Below are 23,603 nucleotides of genomic sequence, written 5' to 3' on the forward strand. Positions count from 1 at the left end.
GCTCAGTTGGTCAAGCATCTGACTTCAGTTTAGGTCATAATCTCATCGTTAGTGAGTTCCAGCCCTGCGTCTGGCTCTGTGATGACAGCTTGCAGCCTGGAGCCTGCTTTGGATTCTGTGTCTCCCCCTCTCTCTGGCCATCCTCCACTCACCCTATGCCTCTCTCTCTCAAAAATGAATAAAAATTTAAAAAATATTAAAAAAAGGTTTTTGAGGAGTGTCTGGGTGGCTCAGTCCATTGAGCATCCAACTTTTGATTTTGGCTAAGATCATGATCCTAGGGTTGTGGGATCAAGCCCGCATTGAGCTCTGCGCTGATTGTGGAGCCTGCTGAAGTTTCTCTCTCTTCCTCTCCTACTCACTCTCTCTAAAAAAATAAAAACTAAAAGGTTTTCAAGGAATGACTTGCTCCCATTTTTAAAGTTAGTTTTTATTAAACATAAGAGTATCACATTCATACATATCCTGTTCTTTCTGGCACCACTGCCAAAGGAAGACAGCAGTCTTTACAACCATTATCAGAGTCAGGAAACAGGGTGGTGGAGACAGCTGTTAACTTAAAACCTCTCATAGCTCAAGCAGATTCTACTTCCATCTCTATGGCCACAACTATCCAGTCTTTGCTGCTATAAGGGACCAACTACAGCCCTTCTAGATTCCATCAAAAGAAAGGCTTTTACTGGAGGCAGGTGGCCGGGTGGTATGAGAAAGCTAAATCTTAGTGTTGAGGAAACAGGAGGCTCTCCTCCACTTACTGGCCTTAGTGTAGGAGTAGAATGGGAAAATCCCCAGGCCAGGAAGCATCATTTTTACAGCATTCCCCCCCCCCCCCCCAGACTATAGAGTCACTTTTGATTGAGGCAAAGGGGCCCTTACTGTTACTGAAAAAGACACACTCCTTTAGCACAGGTTTTCACTGGTAGGAGGGTGCTGTTGGACATGGGTTTTCCCTTCTACTTGTTAAGCTAAGAAACCCAAGGATGTTACTAGGGTGGCTGAAGCTGCAGTTAGAGCCCTCAAGGGCCTGGGATAGAATCTCATGGGATCATCAGTCTGAATCCAGGTCATGGGGACTATCATAGCCAAACTCCTTCTGCACATCCAAAGGGTATTTGCTCCACATCTGTGGTCTGCTGTTGCCTCTTTCCTCTTCACTGAAGCTGTCGTATTCATCAGAGCCTAGAATGATAAAAGAAATGGGCTGTTTGAGTTTCTAGGTGGCCATGACAACCCTTTACCATCTCAAGAAGGTCTGGGTTTTTTGTTCTCTATTCTAAAATACTTGCTTAGTGAAGAGAATTTTGAATTTAAAAAAGCAGGGGAGGGCACCTGGGTGGTTTAGTCAGTTGAGCATCCTACTTCGGCTCAGTTCATGATCTCACGGTTTGTGAATTCGAGCCCCTTTGGTTTCTCTGTCCCCTTCCCCTGCCCTGCTTGTGCTCTCTCAAAAATAAACAAAAAAAAAGGCAATCCTATTTCTCTACCACCTAAACCAAGTCCCTCAACATTGGAATATTTTTTCATTTCTCCCCCTAAGTATAGGATTTTTTTTTGTTGTTGTTATAATAGTTGTAGTCATACTGTAAATATAGTTTCATGTCTGCCCCTTTCAACATATCACAGGCACTTCCCCAAAAGAATATTCCATAGTTTAATTGTTCCTCCATTAACAGAGACCAAGAAGTTCTTTTTGTTGGCACAAAGAACATAATCACTGAAGGAACTTTATCATCAGAGTATCTCTCCTTCTTCCTTCCCCAGGGTACCATGCCTGTGTTGCAGCTTCCTCAAAATGGTATAAACACAGCAACTTCTTTGAGAAGTTATATAACTGATTTGTCAAAATCCTAGCTCTGCTCCTACTGGCAAACCTCTCCAATACTTTCCTGACTGAGCGAGAGAAGAGACACTGAGATAGATGTTTCCCTTAATCCCAATCACTAAAGTTAGTGCAATACTGTTCTGGAGACAGGATGAGGCTCAGTGAGCCATTAACTATGTCCCCAAGACCCACAGACAGGCCATGAAAGAACCAAGGGTTCAAACCCAGCCCTGACTGACATTAAAACCCCAGTAGGCCCCCTGGAAACACTGGTCTTTGGGGTTCTTAGAGCTCCAATGGCTTGTGGGTGAGCTGCTGGGAATGGTAGAGAAGGAAAGCCAGTTAAGATGTAAGTGAACCGTGTTCACACCTCAGTCTTAGATGCCACCAGTCCCTTCCCATCCAACACTGCTACCCATGTACCTCTGGAATCTTCATCTCCATCACTGTTCTCCTCCTCTGGGTACTCGTTGCGCCAGTTACTCTCACTATTCTCATCATCATCATCTTCATAAATGTCTTCTGGTTGCTGGTCATCATTCACCTGCACATCTCAACACAATCATGAGTATAAATCAAAACCTCTAAGGTTGTAGGGGGGAAGCTATTAGCAGACCAACTTGGAGAGATCATTTAAGAGTACTGTGTGAAAGGGGCGCCTGGGTGACTTAGTCAGTTAAGCGTCCAACTTCAGCTCAGGTCATGATCTTACGGTGAGTTCGAGCCCTGTGTCGGGCTTTGTGCTGACAGCTCAGAGCCTGGAGCCTGCTTCAGATTCTATGTCTCCCTCTCTCTCTGCCCCTCCCCTGCTCATGCTCTGTCTTTCTCTGTCTCAAAAATAAATGAAAAAAAAAAAAACATTAAAAAAATTAAGAGCGCTGTGTGAAAATGAGGCAGCCTAGGAGCTGCTTTGAATCTGCTGCACAAGAGGCTATAGTAACCTTAGGCTACAAGATAGTGACAACAGCCCTATTCCCCACTCAGAGTCCAGCTCCAGGCATTACAATCCTGATAGGATGAACTCCACTAGAAGGGAACACACCAGGCTGGGGAGGAGAGACAGCTCTGAGCAGGTGATGGCAGTGGTCTTCAAACTTTAGGATAGCCAGGTGGGAGAGGGATTAAATGGATTATGGGTGATGCCAAAAATCAGAACCAAAACTTGAGTGTAAGGGCAGGAAGAGGGGCTATGCAATGGTCCAGGGTGGGTTCATGACTGTGAGAGTATGGTTGCAGTGTAGGTATGGGATAAATATGCCTTTCACCATTTTAGAATTTGTTTTAAGAATAATGATGTCTGGAACGCCTGAATGGCTCAGTTGGTTATGTGTCCGACTCTTTTTTTTTTTTAAATTTTTTTTTCAACGTTTATTTATTTTTGGGACAGAGAGAGACAGAGCACGAATGGGGGAGGGGCAGAGAGAGAGGGAGACACAGAACCGGAAACAGGCTCCAGGCTCCGAGCCATCAGCCCAGAGCCCGACGCGGGGCTCGAACTCACGGACCGCGAGATCGTGACCTGGCTGAAGTCGGACGCTTAACCGACTGCGCCACCCAGGCGCCCCTGTCCGACTCTTGATATTGGCTCAGGTCATGATCTCATGGTTGTGAGATCAAGCCCTACATCAGGCTCTGTACTGAGTATGGAGCTTTCTTGGGATTCTCTCTCTGCCTCTCCCCTGCTTGCACATTCTCACTCTCTCAAAATAAACAAACAATATCAACAAAAGAGTTGGATTGCCTGGGTGGCTTTGTTGAGTATCCAACTTTAGCTCAGGTCATGATCTCATGGTGCCATGATCTCATGGGCTTGATGCTGTCAGTGCAGAGCCTGCTTTGAATCCTCTGTCCCCACCCTTTCTGCCCCTCCCCCGCTGGTGGAAAAAAATAATAAGGATGTCAGGAGCACCTGGGTGGCTCAGTTAAGAGACTGACTCTTGATTTTGGTTCAGGTCAAGATCCTGCGGTTCATGAGATCAAGCCCCATGGCAGGCTCTGTGTTGACGGTAAGGAGCCTGTGTGGGATTCTCTCTCTGCCCCTCCCCTGCTCATGTGCAGGGGCACGCCCTCTATCTCTCTCTCAAAGTAAACAAACTTAAGAAAAAACAAAACAGAATAATGATGTCAAGGGGCGTCTGGCTGGCTCAATCAGCAGAGCCCCACTCCTGATCTTGGGTCATGAGTGTGAGCCCCACGATGGATGTAGAGCTCACTAAGAAAAATAAATAAAGATGTCAGGATGTTAGTTTTCTTCTTCTTTTTAAAAAAAGAATTTTTTTTTTTAACATTTATTTATTTTTGAAAGACCGAGAGACAGAGAGTGAGCAGGGGAGGAGGAGGAGGAAGAGGAGGAAAAGGAGGAGGAGGAGGAGGGGAGAGAGGGAGAGGGAGAGAGAGAGAGAGAGAAACAGAATCTGAAGCAGACTCCAGACTCTGAGTTGTCAGCACAGAGCCTGATGCAGGGCTCGAACCCACGAACTGTGAGATCATGACCTGAGCCAAAGTCGGACGCTTAACTGACTGAGCCGCCCAGGTGCCCCAGGATGTTAGCTTTCTTAATCCAAGGATCCCCCCCTTTTAAGATATAATTTTAAAAAAAGCTTTTATTACCATTCATGTTTAAGAATTTCTGGTTTATTTTCTCTTTAAGTCCCCATGTTTTTCCCCAAGGGTGGATGGTATAAATGTTAAAAATGATACTGCAAACCTTATAAAAGATGTATTAAGAGCAAACATTATCAGTGTAGACCGTCATTCCCAAAATTTCTTGCACTAAACCCAGGTTCCCAGGAAGCATTTAGAATAAATGTTTCCATTTAAGCAAGAACAAGAAGAGGTAAGAACAACCTTGAACCCAGTGGATGCAAAGCATCCTGACCAGAGAATTGCTTAGGCTACCTCATGCCCCTCATCCTCATGGGTCCCCTTACCAGCTCCCACTCCTGGCTATAGGGGTGCACGGAGAGGATGTTCTCAATCCATCCTGGAGTGGCCATCTCCAAGTAGTAAATGTCATATACATAGTCATCCTTCTGTTCCTCCTGGTGCCCAATTCTTGGTCCATCCTCAGATACAGCCAACCGCTCACGGATCAACTCTATAGAATTGCAGAGGATCACGTCTGGGTCAGAGATCTATAAAGAAATCAAGAGATAATACATACATGATCTAAACCATCGATGTTCCAAAAGGAAGAATCTAAGATTTGAGTGAAAGAAGCCTCTCTATAGTTGTCTATGTTAAATTCAAGATTCTTATTCCCATGTCCTACTAGTTTCTTCTTAATTAGCAATGAAATTAAAAACTCAATTATCTCTAAAAACTTAATGTGTAGTTTTTCTTTTGAAATAGACACTTATAGGCTCCTGTCCTTTTGTGCTTGGCTGACAGAAGAGAGCACATGGAAAGATGGGCCTGAGAAGAGGGCCAGCAGAGCTGGCTGGTCTTGTCCCCACGTCTTCTAAGCTCCTTCAGTATGATGTTCTCCCCTTAGGGATCTGCATTTTGTGTGGCCTCCTACAGGGGTCTAAAGGCGATTCCTGGACTCATGACTACCACCACCTGGCTTGCCCACAATGATGTCCCACTTTTTTTTTCAATATTTTTTAAGTTTCTTTTTTAAATGTTTACTTTAGAGAAAGTGTGTGTGTGAGGCAGGGGACGGACAGAGAGAGAGAGAGGGAGACAGTGGATCTGAAGCGGGCTCTGCATTGACAGCAGAGAGCCTGATGTGGGGCACAAACTCATGAACTGTGAGATCATGACCTGAGCCAAAGTCAGACGCTTAAGTGACTGAGCCACCCAGGTGCCCTAATGATGTCCCTCCCACTTTTAATCACAAACCAGGAGTGAACTCCCCTATAATCCTACTGCTAGAAAGAATAGCTCAGGATAGATTGCCCCAGAATAGAACTGGCCCAGGGAAGAGGTACTCCAGGGCAACAGGCTGTGTCATCCAGAGTAGCATAGGTCAATTTGCAAACCCAGGGGGGCATGCTACAAATGACCCCTCTCAAAGGGTTCATCGGAGGAGGCTATGTAGCTCAAACCAGATACCATATTGGGAGGAATGTTGCATAGCTAAGGCAGATAAAGGCAGACCAGACTTAGAAGATGAAGGGAATTAATTCTTTCTTGCTCCAAAGTCAAAAGGAACTAGAGATGTCACTTTTTGTGCAGGCTGTTGACCAACCTCAAAACTGTTCACAAGCAAAGTTCTGGCTCCCATTTATAAGCCCCCCACCCTTAGTCCAGCAAATCATGCAGCCATTAAAATATTTACAAAGACTAGCAAACAGAAAAATGCCATACTCTGAAGACAATAAGCTGATTTTACTCCAATTACCTTTGTGATGGGAGTAAAATAGGTGATTTTTTCCCCTTTTTACTTTCCTGTATTTTTTCTTAAAAAAAAATTTTTTTTTTTCAAATGTTTGTCTATTTTTGAGAGAGACAGAGAGCACAAGCCAGGGAGGTGCAGAGAGAGGAGACACAGAATCCGAAGCAGGCTCCAGGCTCTGAGCAGTCAGCACAGAGCCTGCTGTGGGTCTCAAACCCAGGAACCGTGAGATCATGACCTGAGCTGAAGTTAGTCGTTTAACCAACTGAGCCACCCAGGCACCCCTCCTATATTTTTTCAAAATTTCTATAAGGAACATCTATCATTTTTATAAAAGAAAAATTATTGTTTAGTCTAGTCTATGTTGGTATAAACATACATACTATCTTGCCAGTCTTCATGGTTATCACTTTAATGGTGCAGGCAGTTGTGTATGTCAATTTGTCAGTTTTTAGCCTATATCTACAATGCTGCAATGAATGTGTTTCCTGCATGTGAAAAATGGGGATAAAACACCTACCTCATAGGGTTTGCATGAAGATTAAAGGAGTTAAATTAAAAGAAAACACAACAAGGACTTAGCATAGTACTTAATGCACAGTAATTACTTAGTAAACCAACAGTAGCTTTTGTTAAGACCATAGCTGTTTGCCTCTGAATTATTTCCCTAGGATAAATCCTGGGGTTGAGATCACTAGATAAAATGAACTGAACTTTTTCACTTTAAAAAATATATATAGGGGCGCCTGGGTGGCTCAGTTGGTTAAGCGTCCGACTTCAGCTCAGGTCATGATCTCGCGGTCTGTGAGTTCGAGCCCCACGTCGGGCTCTGTGCTGACAGCTCAGAGCCTGGAGCCTGTTTCAGATTCTGTGTCTCCCTCTCTCTCTGGCCCTCCCCCGTTCATGCTCTGTCTCAAAAATAAATAAACGTTAGGGGCGCCTGGGTGGCGCAGTCGGTTAAGCGTCCGACTTCAGCCAGGTCACGATCTCGCGGTCCGGGAGTTCGAGCCCCGCATCAGGCTCTGGGCTGATGGCTCAGAGCCTGGAGCCTGTTTCCGATTCTGTGTCTCCCTCTCTCTCTGCCCCTTCCCCGTTCATGCTCTGTCTCTCTCTGTCCCAAAAATAAATAAACGTTGGAAAAAAAAAAAAATTAAAAAAAAAAAAAATAAATAAATAAATAAACGTTAAAAAACAAAAAAACAAAAAAAAAAGAAAAAATATACACTGTATAAAAAATATATACAGTTTTTATTTTTTATTTTTTTAGAGAACGCAAGAGAGGGGGGAGAGGAGCAGAGAGAGAGAACAAGAGAATCTTAAGCAGTCTCCATGTTTAGCGCAGGGCCTGACCTGGGCTCTTCGGTTTGATCACATGACCCTGAAATAAAAAATCAGACCTGAGCCAAAATCAAGAATCAGAAGCTCTACCAACTGAGCCACCCAGATGCCCCAGAACTTTTTCACTTTTTAAGATTTCCTATTAAATAGTACTTTATTTGCTTAAAATTTAAGTGGTGTCAAATTAATGAGAAATGTAATGTGGCAAAAAATACTGTCACTACTTTTGTTAAATTTCTTTATATGTTTGGATGGCTTTAGAATCCCAACAATAAAATAAATTTAGGTAGGGGTGCCTGGGTGGCTCAGTCAGTTGAGTCTCTGACTTCGGTTCAGGTCATGTCACAGTTCATGGGTTCAAGCCCCACATCAGGCTTTGCTCTGACAGTGCTCTGGATTCTCTGTCTCCTTCTTTCTCTGCCCCTCCCTGACTTGCACACATGTACATGCATGCACACTTTCTCAAAAATAAAAACATTAAAAAAATAAAAATAGGGGCGCCTGGGTGGCTCAGTCGGTTGAGCGTCTGACTTTGGCTCAGGTCATGATCTCGCGGTTTGTGAGTTCGAGCCCCGTGCTGGGCTCTGTGCTGACAGCTCAGAGCTTGGAGCCTGCTTCAGATTGTCTCTCTCTCTCTGCCCCTCCCGCATTCACACTCTGTCTCTCTCTCTCCTTCAAAAATAAACATTAAAAAAAATAAAAATAAAAAAATAAATTGAAGTAGTTTTAAAATAGGTCCCAAGCTATTTTTAGGATTGCTGATAAATAAAGCCATGCTGTTTTCCAAAAGCCTTGCATCAATTGTAAGCACTACAATTGTGTACCATTTTAATCTAGCCTTGCCAGCAGTGCTATCAATCTTTCCCCTGCTAGTCTAGTAGACATAAAACCCCAAGTTTGCTTTCAGTTTAAATCCATTTTTAAAAAGATAATTACTATGGACAAGCATTTTTTTAAACCTGTGATTAATTCTACAACTGTGTTTTTGAATAGCTGTTTAAAAGACAATCCTGAGGGGCGGTTAAGCGTCTGGATTTTGGCTCAGGTCATGATCTCTTGGTCTGTGAGACTGAGCCCCCTGTTGGACTCTATACTCACAGCACAGAGCCTCCTTGGATTCTTTCTCCCTTTCTCTCTGCCCCTCCCCCACTTGCACTCCTCCCCTCTCTCCAAATAAATAAACATTAAAAAAATATTTATGGTACATATAAAAAAAGACATGAGACATTTTTGTTTTGTAATAAATAAGGCGGTGGCCAATTACTACTCCTTAGTAGCTCTTTTTTTGAGATAAGCTATCAAGTCTGTCCTTTTCTCTGTCTTCTTAATGTCAGTGAAGATCATTTTTGTTCCAGGGATGTACTTTCTGGGATTATCTAAATACTCTATCAGTGTCACCTCTCCCCAGGGGTTCTTTGTTCTTGTTGGCATCTGTGTAAGAAAATCCAGGGGCCTGACCTATCTTGCACACACTGGACCATGGAGATCTGGCTCAGTCTTGTGTTTGCCTTGCCTCTCGTTTCGACAGTATGGCACGGGGCATTCTTTTGGACAAAAATCTTGCCTTTCTCAACGTCACCCATTTTTAAATTGCTTTCTTCACATGGAGACTGAAGATGCCCACTGGAAAGCCGGATGTCCCGCTCTCTGATATGCAAACATTTTTGATGTGTTTAGTTTTTATTGCATTGTCGGGAAGTCTGTGTTCACATCCTTCATCAGCTTATATACTAGTTTTTCTTTTAAAATTGAATGAGCTCTTTGGTTGATTCAATTCCACCGAATGTTGGTTTACTTTTTAAGCTATTTGACTTATAACTCATAAATCAGTTTTCAATTAGTTTTGGTAAAAGATGTGGCTGTCATCATCATGCACAAATTGTTATCCAAGTATACCAGCATCATGATGAAATATTTTTTGCTTGATATATTTGGAATTAAAATTTCAGTTTTTAAACTTTAACTTTTAAAAGGAGTGAAGAGTGAAGTTTATTAAGTTTTTTTTAAGTTTATTTTGAGAGAGACAGAAAGAGTGCAAGCAGGGGAGGGACAGAGAGCAAGGGGGACAGAGGATCTGAAGCAGGTTCTATGCTGACAGCTGAGAGCCTGATGTGGGTGTCAAACTCACGAACCATGAGATCATGACCTGAGCCAAAGTGAGAGGCTTAACCAACTGGGCCACCCAGGCGCCCCAAGTTTTTTTTGTTAAATCAGTGGCGGGGGGTGAACCTTTTAGTTTGAGAGTTTTCTATTTCTATAGTCTGAATACAGGTAGCCTTTGTTTTTTTGGAACTGAAGTACAAAACAAATTTAGTAAATCTAACAATGGAAAGACCACTGGATTAAATGTGAAGAGACTTGCATTCTAGAGTTAAATCTGCCTCAAACTTGATTCGCTAGGGAGAACTAGTCCTTTAACCTTCCTCTGATGAGTTTTTCCATCTGTTTTATCTTTACATTGCTCAAAACCCTCCAGTAATTACCCAGCTAAGGGTGAAGGCAATGTGTCCCTGAAAGCATCTTCAAGGGGCGCCTGGGTGGCTCAGTCGATTAAGCGACCGACTTCGGCTCAGGTCATGATCTCACGGTTTGTGAGTTTGAGCCCCGCGTCAGGCTCTGTGGTGGCAGCTCGGAGCCTGCTTTGGATCCTGTGTCTCCCTCTCTCTCTCCCCCACCCCCGCTCACACTTTGTCTCTGTCTCTCTCAAAATTAAATAAACATTAAAAAAAATAATAAAAAAAAGTACCTTCAGGGTCGGAGTATCTGGGTGGCTCAGTCGGTTAAGTGTCCAACTCTTGATATCAGCTTAGGTCGTGATCTCGGGGTTCGTGGGTTTGAGCCCCACATAAAGTTCTATGCTGACACCTCAGAGCCTGGATGGAACCTGCTTTGGTTTCTGTGTCTCCCTCTCTCTCTCTGCCCCTCCCCTGCTCCCGCTCTCTCTCAAAAATGAACAAAAATTAAAAGTATCTTCAGGGTCTAACAGGAATCCTTTCCCAAATTCCTTATTATTCTCCCAGAGTTCACTGAGCTCCAGGCACAGTGGTCTTGAAAACACCAAACTGCCTTTTCTTCACATATCCACAGTACTTTGCCATTCACCTCCTCCAAGTCCTCACTGAAATGTCATTTTCTGAGACCCTCTCTGTAATGGAACCAATCTTTTCCTGCCCCCCCCTTCCCTGTACAGCCCTTATTAAATTTGTTTTCTGTTTCTCTCCTCTACCTGAACGTTAAGTCCTCAAAGCTATATCCACAGAACCTAAGAACAATGCCTGACACATAGTGGGCACTCAGTAAATACTGTTGAATGAATAACTTAATCTGTAAAAGGAGGTTATCTCGGCTGATAGATCATTCATTCATCAGTAAGGCGAAGCTGTGTGCCTCCTCTTCACTGTGTGCTAAGTGCCCAGACCCTGGCACTATCTGTCCGCGGGAAGGCCAGCGCTCTGCTCCCGGCGGCTACTCACTTTGGAGGAGACTGCGGCGGCGGCGGCGGCGGTCTCTGGGTCTCCTTCCTCGTGGACTAGGTCGAACAGCTGGAAGCTTCCGTCCTCGGTGGCTTCTGGGTTTCCCGGCACGTCTTCGGACTCTAGGCTACCCGACGGAATTCCTGAGGATCGGCGGCTAGAAATCACCCTGTAGCGGCCCTCCTGTCGGATCTCCCGAGCCGAAGCGCGGAGTTCTCGGCGGATACGCTGCTGGCTGCCCCGGGAAGGGCGCAGGGCGGCTCGAACGAGCTCCTGGACTGGCTCCTCCTGGGAGGTGGTAGGGAAGAGCAGCCGGGGTAAGCAGGCGGCTCGTCAAGGGGTCAGGGATACAATTTCCCCCCATTTGCGCCCTAAGATCCCCTTCAGACATCGGCTCCATCCCGCCCAATACCTGGGAGCGCACGGTGGCCACCAACTGGAAGACATTATTCTCTGGCCCTCTCTCCACATCCTCTGGAGGTGTCTTTTGGGCTACCGACTCGACGCCGCCCCTCCGCAGGCGCTTACAAGAGAGGACAAGAGCTTCGACAGCCTCTGCGCTACGCTTCCGCTTCACGCGAAGCACTGCAGTCCTCCCGGCCTCCATACTGGCTGTCGCGGAGGACTCTGGGAACCCGTGGGGGTACGACGGGAGAGCCTTTAAGTTCCGCTTCCGGGCCTCGCTCCCAGCATTCTCAGCGGGCCCTGAGAGAGCCCGCCCCCGTACGCCGGCTTCGGCGTGGTGGAGGTAGCGGCGGAAGTGAACGGAGAGGTTCCCGCTGCGGGTGAGGCGCATGGGTAGGTAGGGAAGGTGGGGTTGCAGTTAGAGTCCTGGGTGCCGCCATCATCCGGCCGTCAGCCCAGCGGCTCTGGCCGACGGACCTGATGTGGGCTTTCTAGGCCACCGGGGTATGCGTCTCTCGAGGACCTTTCTAGAGTCTGCACTGGGCGGCGGTGGGGAGAGCCTGGGCCGGCAAGAAAACTGGGATACGGTTGGGCCCCGACTCTGTAGGGTGACCTCTACGGGGACCTGGATTTTAGTACTTGGCGTCTCCCTTCTGCTACAGAAATTCGAACCGCAGTCATATGGAGCTCCAGCCATCACATCCTTAATTGACCCACGCTTCTCTGATTCAGGGAACTGCTGATGGGCTCGCTTTTCCCAGTTACTGTGTTCTGAGTAGTTGGAAACCAGTCCATTCACCACACGCTAGTCAGAAGGGTCTTGTAAAAGCGTACATCTGACGCGGACGTTTTTTGTGCCTAAGACCTTGAGTGGTTTCCAGCGAGTGAGAACAATATCCAAACGCGTTTCCGAAGCCGGCATGGTTCAGTGTGATTTACAGTAGCCCACGCTTAATCGATCGTTCTCAATACTTTTGCTGGAAGTGCTTCAGTCATTCAGGCTTTTGTCAGTCTTGCTTATATACACAGGTCTTTTTTCCCTTAGGACTTTTTCTTGGAAAAGTAGGGGTAAGGTGTCCAGAAACATAAGCACTACCTTTCTCTCTTACCTTGTGGCATCTTAATTGCCACCTTCCTCAGAGAGTCTAACAATTAACCTTGTTAATTCTCTTTCATAGCACCCTGCCTGTTTCCTTTCTTGCACTCACATAGTTTGTGATTGTATATTTAGTCTCTCCCTTATTAGAATCTAATCCCTTGGAGGATGAAGATCTCCTTTATTTTACTTATGGGAGTTCTCCAGTCCCTAACGCAGTGTCTGATATTGTATAAATTTTACTAAAATTTGAATGAATGAAGCAGCTATCTGCTCTGAAATCTGATTGGTAATCCATTTAGGGCTTGGCATGGTGGTTTCCATTCCAGCCTTATAAACTATCATGTGAGTTCACAGGTCTTTTGAATGAGGAGGGGGTCAAAATAGCTCCTGAGTCTGGAGTGTGAGGTCCTTTTGGGAGAGGACAAGTCATAATAATAAAAGGGATTTATCCATAGGAGATGTGTAGTACTGAGAGGTTACAGGACATGGTTCCCATCTGCAAGCTTTATTTAAACTTATATGAAACTAGTAACTTCTCTAAGTTATGAAAAAACTATAGTCCTATTTATAGCCTAAGCAACAGCACAGACAAAAAGGAAATTCCATAGATTAGAGTTCTGTATTACACTCTTAACCTTTAAATAACTTCAGAATTGATCTCACATGGCCCACAGGATAAGGGTTTTAGGACTCTGCACAGTATGTACCTCACTGATATGTTTGACCTCTTGTTCAGTTTCACTTCAGTTAAACTGGTTTATTAACTGTACATGACTAAGTCTTTCTGATCTGGTGAAGTGCCCTCTCCCTCCCATGCCCATCTAAATCCTAGCCATCTTTTAAGCCTTTCCTGAACATTCAGCCAGATATGGTTATTTCTTTCTACTGTGGCATTTTTTTGGACACACTTCTTTAAAGCACATTACAGATTCTGATAGTTGGAGATACTCTTTAAAAAAATTAACATAGGAGAGGTTCACAGCTGATTGTGGCAAAACTTTTTAACCTGTGGGTTGCAACTCAGTTAAATTGTGAAATCGGGCACCTAGGTGGCTCATTTGGTTAGGCTCAGGTCATGATCTCACGGTTCGTGCATTCAAGCCCTGCATCAGGCTGTGTGCTGACAGTGCAGAGCTTGCTTTAGATCCTCTGTCTCCCTCTCTCTCTGCCTCTCAAAAATAAACATTGAAAAATGCTTCTCAAAGTAAAAAGTAAAATAAACATTGAAAAAGTTGTGAAATCAGTTTAGTGGATCATGATCAATTTAAAAAGAAAAATCAGGGCGCCTGGGTGGCTCAGTAGGTTGAGCACTGACAGTGCAGAGCCTGCTTTGGATCCTCTGTCTCTGCCCCTTCCCCACACATGTGTTCTCTGTCTCTCTCAAATAAGTAAACTTAAAAAAAAGAAAAAAAATACAGTAGAATGTATCAAAGGGCTTTGCCCATAGGAAGGCTAAACACTAGTGAAAGTTTGTACGTACGCGTGTGTGTTGTGTCTTTATGTAAAGTATATTTCTTTCTGGTGTTGCCAGAAAGTTTGGGAGCCACTAGAAGAGAGGATGAGTAATACTGAGATTTTAGAAGTAGAGTTTCACTGAAGGACAAATTGACTACTTTGAACCAGACCACTGACTGCCTGAGTCTTTTAAGAAAAGATTTTTCCCCATCCTCTTTTATGAGAATTAAGTGTTTAGTCTAAATAACTTTGAGAGAAAGGCAATAACTCTGGTCAGTAAAATGCCTCAGGGATGTTTAGGGACCTATGGAGTAGGCATTTTTTCTAAGGTTTCCTGAAGATAGATCAGTGTTTAACAAGAAATGAAGGGGAGTGTAGAACACTTGAGGTTTTCTGAAGGTAGGTGGGAGGGTGCTGGTAGAGCCCATACCTGCTGACAGGTGCCTTCAGACTTTGAGCTGTGGTGTTTCTCTGTCAGAAATAGATCTCTGCAGAAATAGGGCATACAAGATGAATCTGGAGAATTTGAAGGATTTTTTAAGATGAAGAATTTTTTTAAATTTTATTTATTTAATCTGCACCCATTGTGGAGCTTGAGCTCACAACCCCAAGATCAAGAGTTGCACACTCTTCCAACTGAGCCAGCCAGACATCTCTCGATGAAGAATTTTTAAAAATTACTTTTAAAATCAAATATTGAGTAGGTAACAAGTAATCATTATTAAAAATTGTAAGTCATAAAGAAGGACAGTATCATGAACATCTTTCTTCCCACCACCCAGTTTTATTTATTTTTTAATGTTTATTTTTGAGAGAGAGGGAGGGAAGGAGCCTTTGCAAGTTGGGGAGGGACATAGGGGAACAGAGGATTCAAAGTGGGCTCTCTGCTTTCAGCACAGAATGCAGAGGCTTGAACTTACCTGGCCCAAAGTCGGATGCTTAACCGACTGAGCCACCCAGGTGGCACTTCCCCATCCTGTTTTTTTTTTTATTTTTTTTTTTTAAGATTTTTTTTTTCAACGTTTATTTATTTTTGGGACAGAGAGAGAGGGAGACACAGAATCGGAAACAGGCTCCAGGCTCTGAGCCATCAGCCCAGAGCCCGACGTGGGGCTCGAACTCACGGACCGCGAGATCGTGACCTGGCTGAAGTCGGACGCTTAACCGACTGCGCCACCCAGGCGCCCCCCCCATCCTGTTTAAGAAGAAACAGTACTATTACTTTGAAGCCCCCTGTATGGCCCTCCTTGATCCCAGCCTTTTCCCTTTCCTCTTAGGGGTAACCACTATCCTTATTCCCTGCTATGCTTTTTAGTGTGATCCCTGAAGAATATATTGTTCTTGGGGTGCCTGGGTGGCTCAGTCAGTTGAGCCTCCAACTTCGGCTCAGATCATGATCTCAGGGTCTTTGAGTTCGAGCCCTACATCGGGCTCTGTTCTCACAGCCTGCTTCAGATTGTGTCTCCCTCTCTATCTGACCCTCCCTCATTCATGCTCTGTCTCTCTCTGTCTCAAAAATAAAAAAAAATAAACATTAAAAAAATTAAAAAATATATTCTTGTTCGGCATCATTATAAATGTTATAAAAATGTTATCATTGGGGCGCCTGGGTGGCGCAGTCGGTTGGGCGTCCGACTTCAGCCATGTCACGATCTCGCGGTCCGGGAGTTCGAGCCCCGCATCGGGCTCTGGGCTGATGGCTCAGAGCCTGGAGCCTGTTTCTGATTCTGTGTCTCCCTCTCTCTCTGCCCCTCCCCCGTTCATGCTCTGTCTCTCTCTGTCCCAAAAATAAATAAACGTTGAAAAAAAAATTTAAAAAAAATAATAAAAAAAAATAAAAATAAAAATGTTATCATTACGTATTCTGTGATTTGCTTATTTATTTTTGGCTCAACATGATATTTTTGGATTATCCACACTTATAGCTGTGATATATTTGTTTAGATGAAAGTTTTCCTAGTTTGTTTGAATTGCTCTTTGTATTTTTCCTTAAACTAAGTGTTTAAAAACTTTATTTATTTTTGAGAGAGAGAGAGAGAGCAAGCAAGCAGGGGAGGGGCAGAGAGAGAGAGAAAGAAAATCCCACGTAGGCTCTGAGCTGTCAGCACAGCCTGATGTGGGGCTTGAACTCACAAACCATGAGATCATGACCTGAGTCAAAACCAAGAGTCAGATGCTTAACTGACTGAGCCACCCAGGCACTAGTGTTTAAACTGTTTAATATCTTGAGGCAGTATTGGTGGCACTCTTTTCCCACTACCCCAGCCTCTTTGTTTCTTCTTTCTGGTTAACCACCTGTTTCCTTTGCTTTATTTCTCTTCTCATCTGCCTTTACCTTGAGGCTGCATCGAGTTGCACCTGTGAGGCTCATTTAACCTGAAATCACTGGGGACTGCCAAAGTTTCCAGATAGCTTTATGAATTTATGTTAATTACAGTTTTTTGATGTTACATGCTGAATGTAAAACCAAATAACTTGTGGGAAAGATTAAAATACTAATTTTTTTTTTAAGTTTATTTATTTCGAGAGAGAAGGAGAGAGAGAGAATTCCAAGCAGGCTCCATGCTGTCAGTGCAGAACCCAGCTTAGGCCTTGGACCCATCCACAAACCGGGAGAACGTGACCTGTGCTGAAGTCGAACACTTAACCAACTGAGCCACCCAGGTGCCCCTAAAATACCGATTAACAAATAATTTCATTGGCTTTGATGCTTTTGTTCATTTTATGATTTTTTTCCTTTTTTTTTTTTTGTCTTTAAAATTATTTCCCTCTACAGTTTGGGCATTATGATGTGAACAGATTTCTGATGATTAGACCTGTCCACAAGAAGTGAGCTGGCAAGGCTGCTTTTCTGTGGTGAAACTGAGAAGCTGATTGGCACCATGAAGGTCTTCTGCGGGCGGGCCAATCCAACCACTGGCTCTATGGAGTGGCTGGAAGAGGATGAGCACTATGATTACCACCAGGAGATTGCAAGGTAACAAGGGCGTGTTCACTATTGGTTGCAGCTGGGTGGGGACACTGGCTCTCAAAGTAGGAGCCCTAGAATCCTGTTCGAATGTGGAATAAGCTTTACCCAGTGCTTCTGATCAGGGCAGATGTTGGTCATGAGCAGGTCTGCTCTGCCAGGTAGGTTTGTGTGGGAATTAGGCAAAGTCATTTCTGTGTAGAGAGTCAGATATCATGTAACAGCTTTATCAGGGTCTCAGAGGATCTGTCTAGTGGAGCAGAGAGGACCCACCTCAGTAGTACTAGTGATAATTGAAGAGTTTATGAAATTCATTCATTGTGTCACTGAAATGGAGACACATTTATCATATAGCTAAATTCTTTTGTTTTTTTTTTTTTTTTCAACGTTTATTTATTTTTGGGACAGAGAGAGACCGGGGGAGGGGCAGAGAGAGAGGGAGACACAGAATCGGAAACAGGCTCCAGGCTCTGAGCCATCAGCCCAGAGCCTGATGCGGGGCTCGAACTCCCGGACCGCGAGATCGTGACCTGACTGAAGTCGGACGCTTAACCGACTGCGCCACCCAGGCGCCCCTAGCTAAATTCTTTTGAATGGAAAATGTGAAAAATGCATTCTTCCCCGACTTGGGAAGGGATATTTAAAACTGTTGAGTGTGTTACTATTCTTTAGCAGTCATTAAGTGCGTACAACATACTAGCCCTGTGGTGGAGCTAATGAAGAAGATGGGGTTCCCATCCTCAAGGACCATGCAGTTTTTTGTAAGAGACAGACATGTAACGAATCATGACACAGTGAAGAAAGGCCACGGGACATGGGTGCAAAAGTTCATGCAAGCAGTAAGAACCAGCTGGGCTGGGGGGAGGGGGGGGCGGGGGCGGTGATATGTGAGTGATTTCCCAAATCCAAAAGGAGGGAAATTGCTTTCTGAGCAGCAGGGATCACGTGTAACAGTTTGGGGGATTGCTAGCAGTTTGAGGTAGCTGGAATGTGGTACAAAAGCAGGGCTCTGGTGAGGGTACCGAAAAGGTAGGCAGGATCATATTGTAAAGGGTGGTAGCAAAATGCAGGAAGAGGAGCATGAGGGTTAGTCTGGGCTCTGTCGTGTCTTAACTCTGACATTGGCTAAGCTCCTTAACTTCCTTGAGCCTCAGTATGATAATATATGTCTCCATACATGTAATAATGTACATTTCCTCACATATAAAGCCTTATTTTAGGGCTCTTTGATGGGTGACAAATACAATGTGTGGTATAGAATAAGGGCTCAAAGATACTACCTTCTTTCAAAAGATTTTGAACATCATTTTGTAAGTGATTGAGATGTTAAACTGGGGAGAAAAAAGATTAAGCTGCATTTTGGGACATTTACTGAGAATGGTGTGGAAAGTGGGTTGGAGGGAGTGGAAGCCATTTGGGTGGATATTGCAACCCTACAGGTGAGGCAGTGGAGGTGGGGAGACAGCTTTGAAGGAGCTTGAGTTTTAATAACTCATTGGTTCAGTGGTGGAAGGAGAGAGAAATTCCAGAAGCACCCAAGATTTCTGATTAGAGTGACTAAGTGGATGGAGCTGTGTTCTGTGAGAGGGATGACCACAGGAGGAATGGGTGTTGCTGGAGAGAAAGTGATGGAGATTAGGTATCTGGGTTTCGTCATCCAGGTAGAGACGCAGTGGGCAGATAAACATGGGTCTGGAGCCAGTTTGCAGTTATTAGAATTCAAGATGGAAAAGATGGCAGGCTCTGAGGGAGGGTGTGTGATGAGAAAGGTAGAGGGCTGAAGAAAGAATCTTGGAATAGAGGAGGCAGGAGAACCAGGAGGGAATGGCCAGCAAGTGGAAAAGAAGAAAGTGTTTCAGGAAGAGGGAGTGTCCAACAGAGACAGAAATCCTGGATGTTAGTGATGGAGTGGGTTGATAGTGCTTAGGCAGAATGATGTCTGTGGAGTGGTGGGGAGAGTGGATGATGAGGCTATGAAGATGGAGACCAGAAATGCCTCTTGGAAGGTAGGGAAAGACAGAACCAGATTTCAACTAAACATTCCTAGGTGGGTTCACATGTAAAAGCCATGGTGTGCCATTAAAACGAAAAGAATGCTATTCTTCTGGTACAGTGCTCCTCGGAGTTTAGAATATGAGCTGCCTGTGTGACAGTTGTGTGGGGTACCAGTTCAAGTGCGTATTTCCAGACTCCAGCCCAATTTTCTGGATCAGGATCTGTTTGCATGTATCGTGGGAATCTGCATTAAAAAAATTTTTTTCAGTATTTATTAAAAATTTTTTTTATAATGTTTAATTTTGAGAGAGAGAGAGAGGAAGAGAAAGCATGACTGGGGGAGGAGCAGAGAGAGAGGAAGACAGAGAATCTGAAGCAGGCTCCAGGTTCTGAACTGTCAACACAGAGCCGGATGTGGGGCTTGAACCCACAGACTGCAAGATGATGACCTGAGCTGAAGTCAGCTGCTTAACTGACTGAGCCACCTAGGCGCCCCTAATTTTTATTTGTTTTTGAGAGAGTGCAAACAAGGGAGGGGCAGAGAGAGAGGGAGACAGAGGATCTGCAGTGGGCTCTGCACTTAGAGCAGCTAGCCCGACTCAGGGCTTGAATTCACAGACAGTGAGATCATGACCTGAGCCAAAGTCAGAGACTCAGTTCAACTGACTGAGCCATCCAGGTGCCTTGGCAATGTGCACTTAAAATAAGCTCTCCAAGGATCCCTGGCTAGCTCAATCAGTAGAACATGCAACTCTTGATTTCAGGGTCGTGAGTTTAAGCCTCATGTTGGGCATGGAGTCTATTTAAAACAAACAAAAACAAAAAACAGGTCTCCAGTGATTCTGTTGTTGATCTGAAGCTGGAGGTCCTCTGTTTAGTGAAAGCACCTTTGCTCTCACCTGCATCTCTCAGAAAGCATCTTTGGGCTGGGCCTGCTGAGTTCTGGGAGCTTATCCTGACCCTGCCAGAGATTTTTCAAGTTTGTGAATTAATGGAAAGTGCAGGGCATGATACCCCTCACTTACACAGCAGGTATATACTTTCCCTGATTCGTCTCTGCGGTGTTGAATCTGTGATTATCGTAATGTGCAAATGTATGCAAGATTATGTAAAGTATTAGACAAATTGAGCCTGAGTTCTGGAGAGAAAAAAAAATGTGTGACATATAACATGATCAGCATGCTGGTGGCTGTGACAGGGTTAACTCCCAGACCATTTTTAGCTCTGAGGTTCTTTGCTGAAAGTAAACATCTTTAAGATTTTTTTTTTCCTGCAATACTAGAGAATTTTAGCTTATAACTCTACTAAAATAGTTTAAAATGGGCCTGGGTTAGAGATGAAAAGTACAGCAGAGGGAACATTGTTATAATGTTGTATGGTGACTCCACTTAACATATTGAACATTGAGTATAGAATTGTGAATCAATATGTTGTACGCCTGAAACTAACGTAACATTGCATGTCAATTATAGTTCAGTAATAAATAAAAAATAAAATGGGCCTGGATGTTTTTCCATTTGACTTAGGAATGCATTTATATATGTGAATGCTCTCATATGTTAATGCATATCATTAATAGAGGTTTCTGACCTTTTGTTTCTTTTTAGATCCTCCTATGCTGATATGTTACATGACAAAGACAGAGTAAGTGTAAAAGGAAACCATTATCTTGCTGTGGTGTTGAAACCTTTAGTTAGTTACAAGATCAAAAATTTCCTCCAGAGACATGATGTTAGAATAATGTACAGAGGCAGTATGGTGTAACGAGTGGTCAGGAAATCAGTTGGGAGGCCTTGTCCTACTTCCAGCTCTGCTGTTCACTTGAGTGTGGCCTTGGAGAAAACATGGGACCTCTGCAGATCTTGTTTATTAGGATTTAAAAGGAGTGGGATATACTAGCTGATCTCCATAATCTCCTCTAGATACAGATTCTCTAATTACACAGTTTTACCTCGTGTAGTCCGTTTGTAATTTTAAAATCATATCTCTAGAGGCCACTGCAGACTGTTTTGTAAAAGCAAATTTGACTTCTGTTGCACTGTGACATTTCATTCAGCTTTTTGTTTGTTTGTTTGTTTCTTTTTGTTTCATCTGAGTTTTCTTTTCCTGTTTGAATTATGTTACAGTTCTGGTGTTACGATGGTTAGCAATGCAAGCTTTCCTGGTCTACCAGAGTGCTTGACTGGTCATTCTCATCTGGATGGCTCAGAAATGCAGAGGCTTGAAGGCAAAGGATTCAGGGCCAAGCTTAAGAGCTAAGCAGTGTAGGGTAAGAGAAAGATCAGGGCACATGGTCAGGTTGGTCATGAGGCTTTGTTGTTGGTGTCTACTTCATCCAGCCCTGGTTAACTGCTCAGTATGCATACTTCTTGGCAACATCATGACAGAACAGTCTCCTTGAGCATCATTAGTGTGTAGAATACACCAAAAGGGGCTAGGTGCTTCCCTGATTTTTATCAAATAGCTGAGTGCCTTTGCTGAGCTATTGGGGAATTATAGGATGTGGACAGACATTGCTTCTGGATTTGACTAATTTTCTCTAGCTTAGTGGTCTTGGCTTCTTACTGGTTTCTTGAGCTTGTGAGCCTCTCTGATTTTAGTATCATCTGCAAAGATGATCCTTTTTGGCTCAAATTCCAGGGGATTTGAACAAATGGCATTGCCATTCATTCAGTCAGCCAGGCAGAAAAATGGCACCCTTTTCCTCATCTGAGCACACAGTCTGTCATCAAATTGTGTGAATCTTTCAACCCTACTGCCTGCTCAGACCTCATTTACTAGTGTTGACCTCTCTTCCTTTCTTTACATAGCAGCCCAAGGGTTGTCTTTCTGAAATGCCAATCTATGTTATTCTTCCGCTTAAAACCCTCACAACCCTGTTTAGCACCATCCTCGGTGTCCTCTCGCTGTTGTCAAGTTAAAATCCAAACTCGTTTGAGGAATGTTCCTACCTCTTCATTAATTAATCCCCCCCTTTTAAAAAATATTTATTTTTGAGAGAGACAGAGTGAGCTGGGGAGGCACAGAGAGAGAGGGTAACACAGAATCCGAAGCAAGCTCCAGGCTCTGAGCTGTCAGCACAGAGCCTGACACAGGGCTCAAACCCATGAAATGTGAGACTGTGACCTGAGCCGAAGTCAGGTGCTTCACCAGCTGAGCCAGCCAGGCATCCCCGTTTTCTTCTCTTTTTATATTGAGTCCCATGTTTCCTGGTTCCCCTGTGTTCCTCTGTGGTTCACCCTCTCTTTTTGGTGAAGCACATTCTTCCTTAGTGTCCTATGAGAGGGTGCATGGGAGGTGAGAGTTTAAAAACTTTGCTAATCTGAAAACTTCTTTATTCTGTCCTTACAGTTAAGACTTAGGCTGAATTGGATTCTGATTGGGAAATCACTTTTTGTCAGAATTTTGACATTATCCATTTTCTTTTATTTACTATTATTTTAATGTTCGAGAGAGCGAGTGTGAGTGAGCATGGGAGGCGGAGGGGACAGAGGATCTGAAGTGGGCTCTGTGCTGACACCAGAGAGCCTGATGTGGGGCTCAAACTCAAAAACTGCGAGATCATGACCTGAGCTGAAGTCGGACGCTTAACCAACTGAGTCACCCAGGTGTCCCTAAAGATTTTAAGTAATTTGTATACACAACCTGGGGCTTGAACCCACAACCCCAAGATCAAGAGTCACATGTTCCACCAACTGAGCCAGCCAGGCACCCCCTATTCATTATTTATTTATTTAAATCTTTATTTATTTTTGAGAGATAGAGAGCGTGAGCAGGGGAGGAACAGAGAGAGAAGGAGACACAGAATCCAAAGCAGGCTCCAGGTTCTGAGCTGTCAGCACAGAGCCCGACGCAGGGCTCGAGCCCATGAACTGCGAGATAGTGACCTGAGCTGAAGTCAGACGCTCAACCGACTGAGCCACCCAGGCGCCCCACTATTCATTTTCTTTTCGAATTCAGTGCTGCTATCTTAAGATTTATTACCATTCTTATTCTATAAAAAACTTTTTTATTGTGACAGACATAGAGAAGAGTATAAAATGTGTATGTATAGTTTAAAAAAGAATAGTAAATGTTCATAGACTTACCACTCAGCTTGGAAATAGAACATTACAGTTACTTACAGTTCCCCTGTGTACTCCTAGATTGCATTCCTTTTTCTCCCCCTAGAAGTTTCCACTGTCTTGAATTTTATATCAGTCACTCCCTTACTTTTCTTTATAGTTTTACCATCTGTTGTATTAAAAAAGTAAATTCCTAGTTTTGCCTGTTTGTGAACTTTATATAATGGAGTCATACTGTTTAATCTTTATGACTTTCTTCTTTGCTCACCATTATTTTTGAGATTCATCCATTTTTCATGAGGCTGTAGTTCATGCATTTTCATGATGTATAGATTCCATTGTATAAATATATCCTCGCTTACCTGTTATTCTGTTGGTAGACCTTGGAGTTATTTCTAACTTGTTGCCGTTGTACATAGTGCTCCTAGAATATTCTAGGACCTGTACTCTGGGACACTTTTCTCTAGGTTGGTATATCTAAGAATGGAGTTGCTGCCCGTTGAGTTTGTTCAACTTTATGAGGTAATGTCAGATTGTCTCCCAAAGGATCATGCCATTTTACATTCTCATACTTGTGTATGATAGTTCTTCTTGTTTCATGTCCTTGCCATTATTTGGTATTAACCAATTTACATTCTTGACAGT

The 23,603-nt window shown here is 43.8% G+C and overlaps 2 protein-coding genes and 1 pseudogene across 6 annotated transcripts in view; 1 reads left to right on the forward strand and 2 right to left on the reverse strand.

The window, feature by feature from the left end:
- Positions 1 to 409: 409 nt before the first annotated feature.
- Positions 410 to 11,587, reverse strand: SLC7A6OS (solute carrier family 7 member 6 opposite strand). Its single transcript, XM_047078638.1, has 5 exons — positions 11,385 to 11,587; positions 10,973 to 11,260; positions 4,753 to 4,956; positions 2,246 to 2,366; positions 410 to 1,179 (listed from the first exon to the last, which is right to left on the reverse strand). The coding sequence occupies exons 1-5, from the start codon at positions 11,577 to 11,579 to the stop codon at positions 1,049 to 1,051; spliced, it is 939 nt and encodes a 312-aa protein (XP_046934594.1). The 5' UTR covers positions 11,580 to 11,587; the 3' UTR covers positions 410 to 1,048.
- Positions 8,675 to 9,457, reverse strand: LOC124511426 (cytochrome c-like; annotated as a pseudogene).
- A 111-nt stretch (positions 11,588 to 11,698) lies between the features above and the next one.
- Positions 11,699 to 23,603, forward strand: part of PRMT7 (protein arginine methyltransferase 7) — a 46,730-nt gene continuing 34,825 nt past the window's right edge. For 2 of the 5 annotated variants that reach the window (XM_047078640.1, XM_047078644.1), the window contains exons 1-4: positions 11,699 to 11,770; positions 16,444 to 16,595; positions 16,708 to 16,908; positions 20,502 to 20,538. In XM_047078640.1, the coding sequence (XP_046934596.1) occupies positions 16,814 to 16,908; positions 20,502 to 20,538 (132 nt within the window). In that variant the 5' untranslated portion in view covers positions 11,699 to 11,770; positions 16,444 to 16,595; positions 16,708 to 16,813. The remainder of the gene's footprint in view (positions 11,771 to 16,443; positions 16,596 to 16,707; positions 16,909 to 20,501; positions 20,539 to 23,603) is intronic. The other 3 variants (XM_047078642.1, XM_047078643.1, XM_047078641.1) reach the window with 3 other exon arrangements.

This window comes from Lynx rufus, unplaced genomic scaffold (assembly GCF_022079265.1).
Source record: "Lynx rufus isolate CCGP_SWC_20201006 ecotype Redwood Valley unplaced genomic scaffold, mLynRuf1.p SCAF_16, whole genome shotgun sequence".
Taxonomy (NCBI): domain Eukaryota; kingdom Metazoa; phylum Chordata; class Mammalia; order Carnivora; family Felidae; genus Lynx; species Lynx rufus.

Excerpts from the sequence above, each read along its gene's own strand:
- SLC7A6OS (XM_047078638.1), bottom strand. The coding sequence starts at position 11,579 with ATGGAGGCCGGGAGGACTGCAGTGCTTCGCGTGAAGCGGAAGCGTAGC. Across the intron at positions 11,261-11,384 it reads TGGCCACCGTGCGCTCCCAG|GAGGAGCCAGTCCAGGAGCT; the intron begins GTATTGGGCGGG and ends ACCACCTCCCAG. Across the intron at positions 4,957-10,972 it reads CCGCCGCAGTCTCCTCCAAA|ATCTCTGACCCAGACGTGAT; the intron begins GTGAGTAGCCGC and ends ATTTCTTTATAG.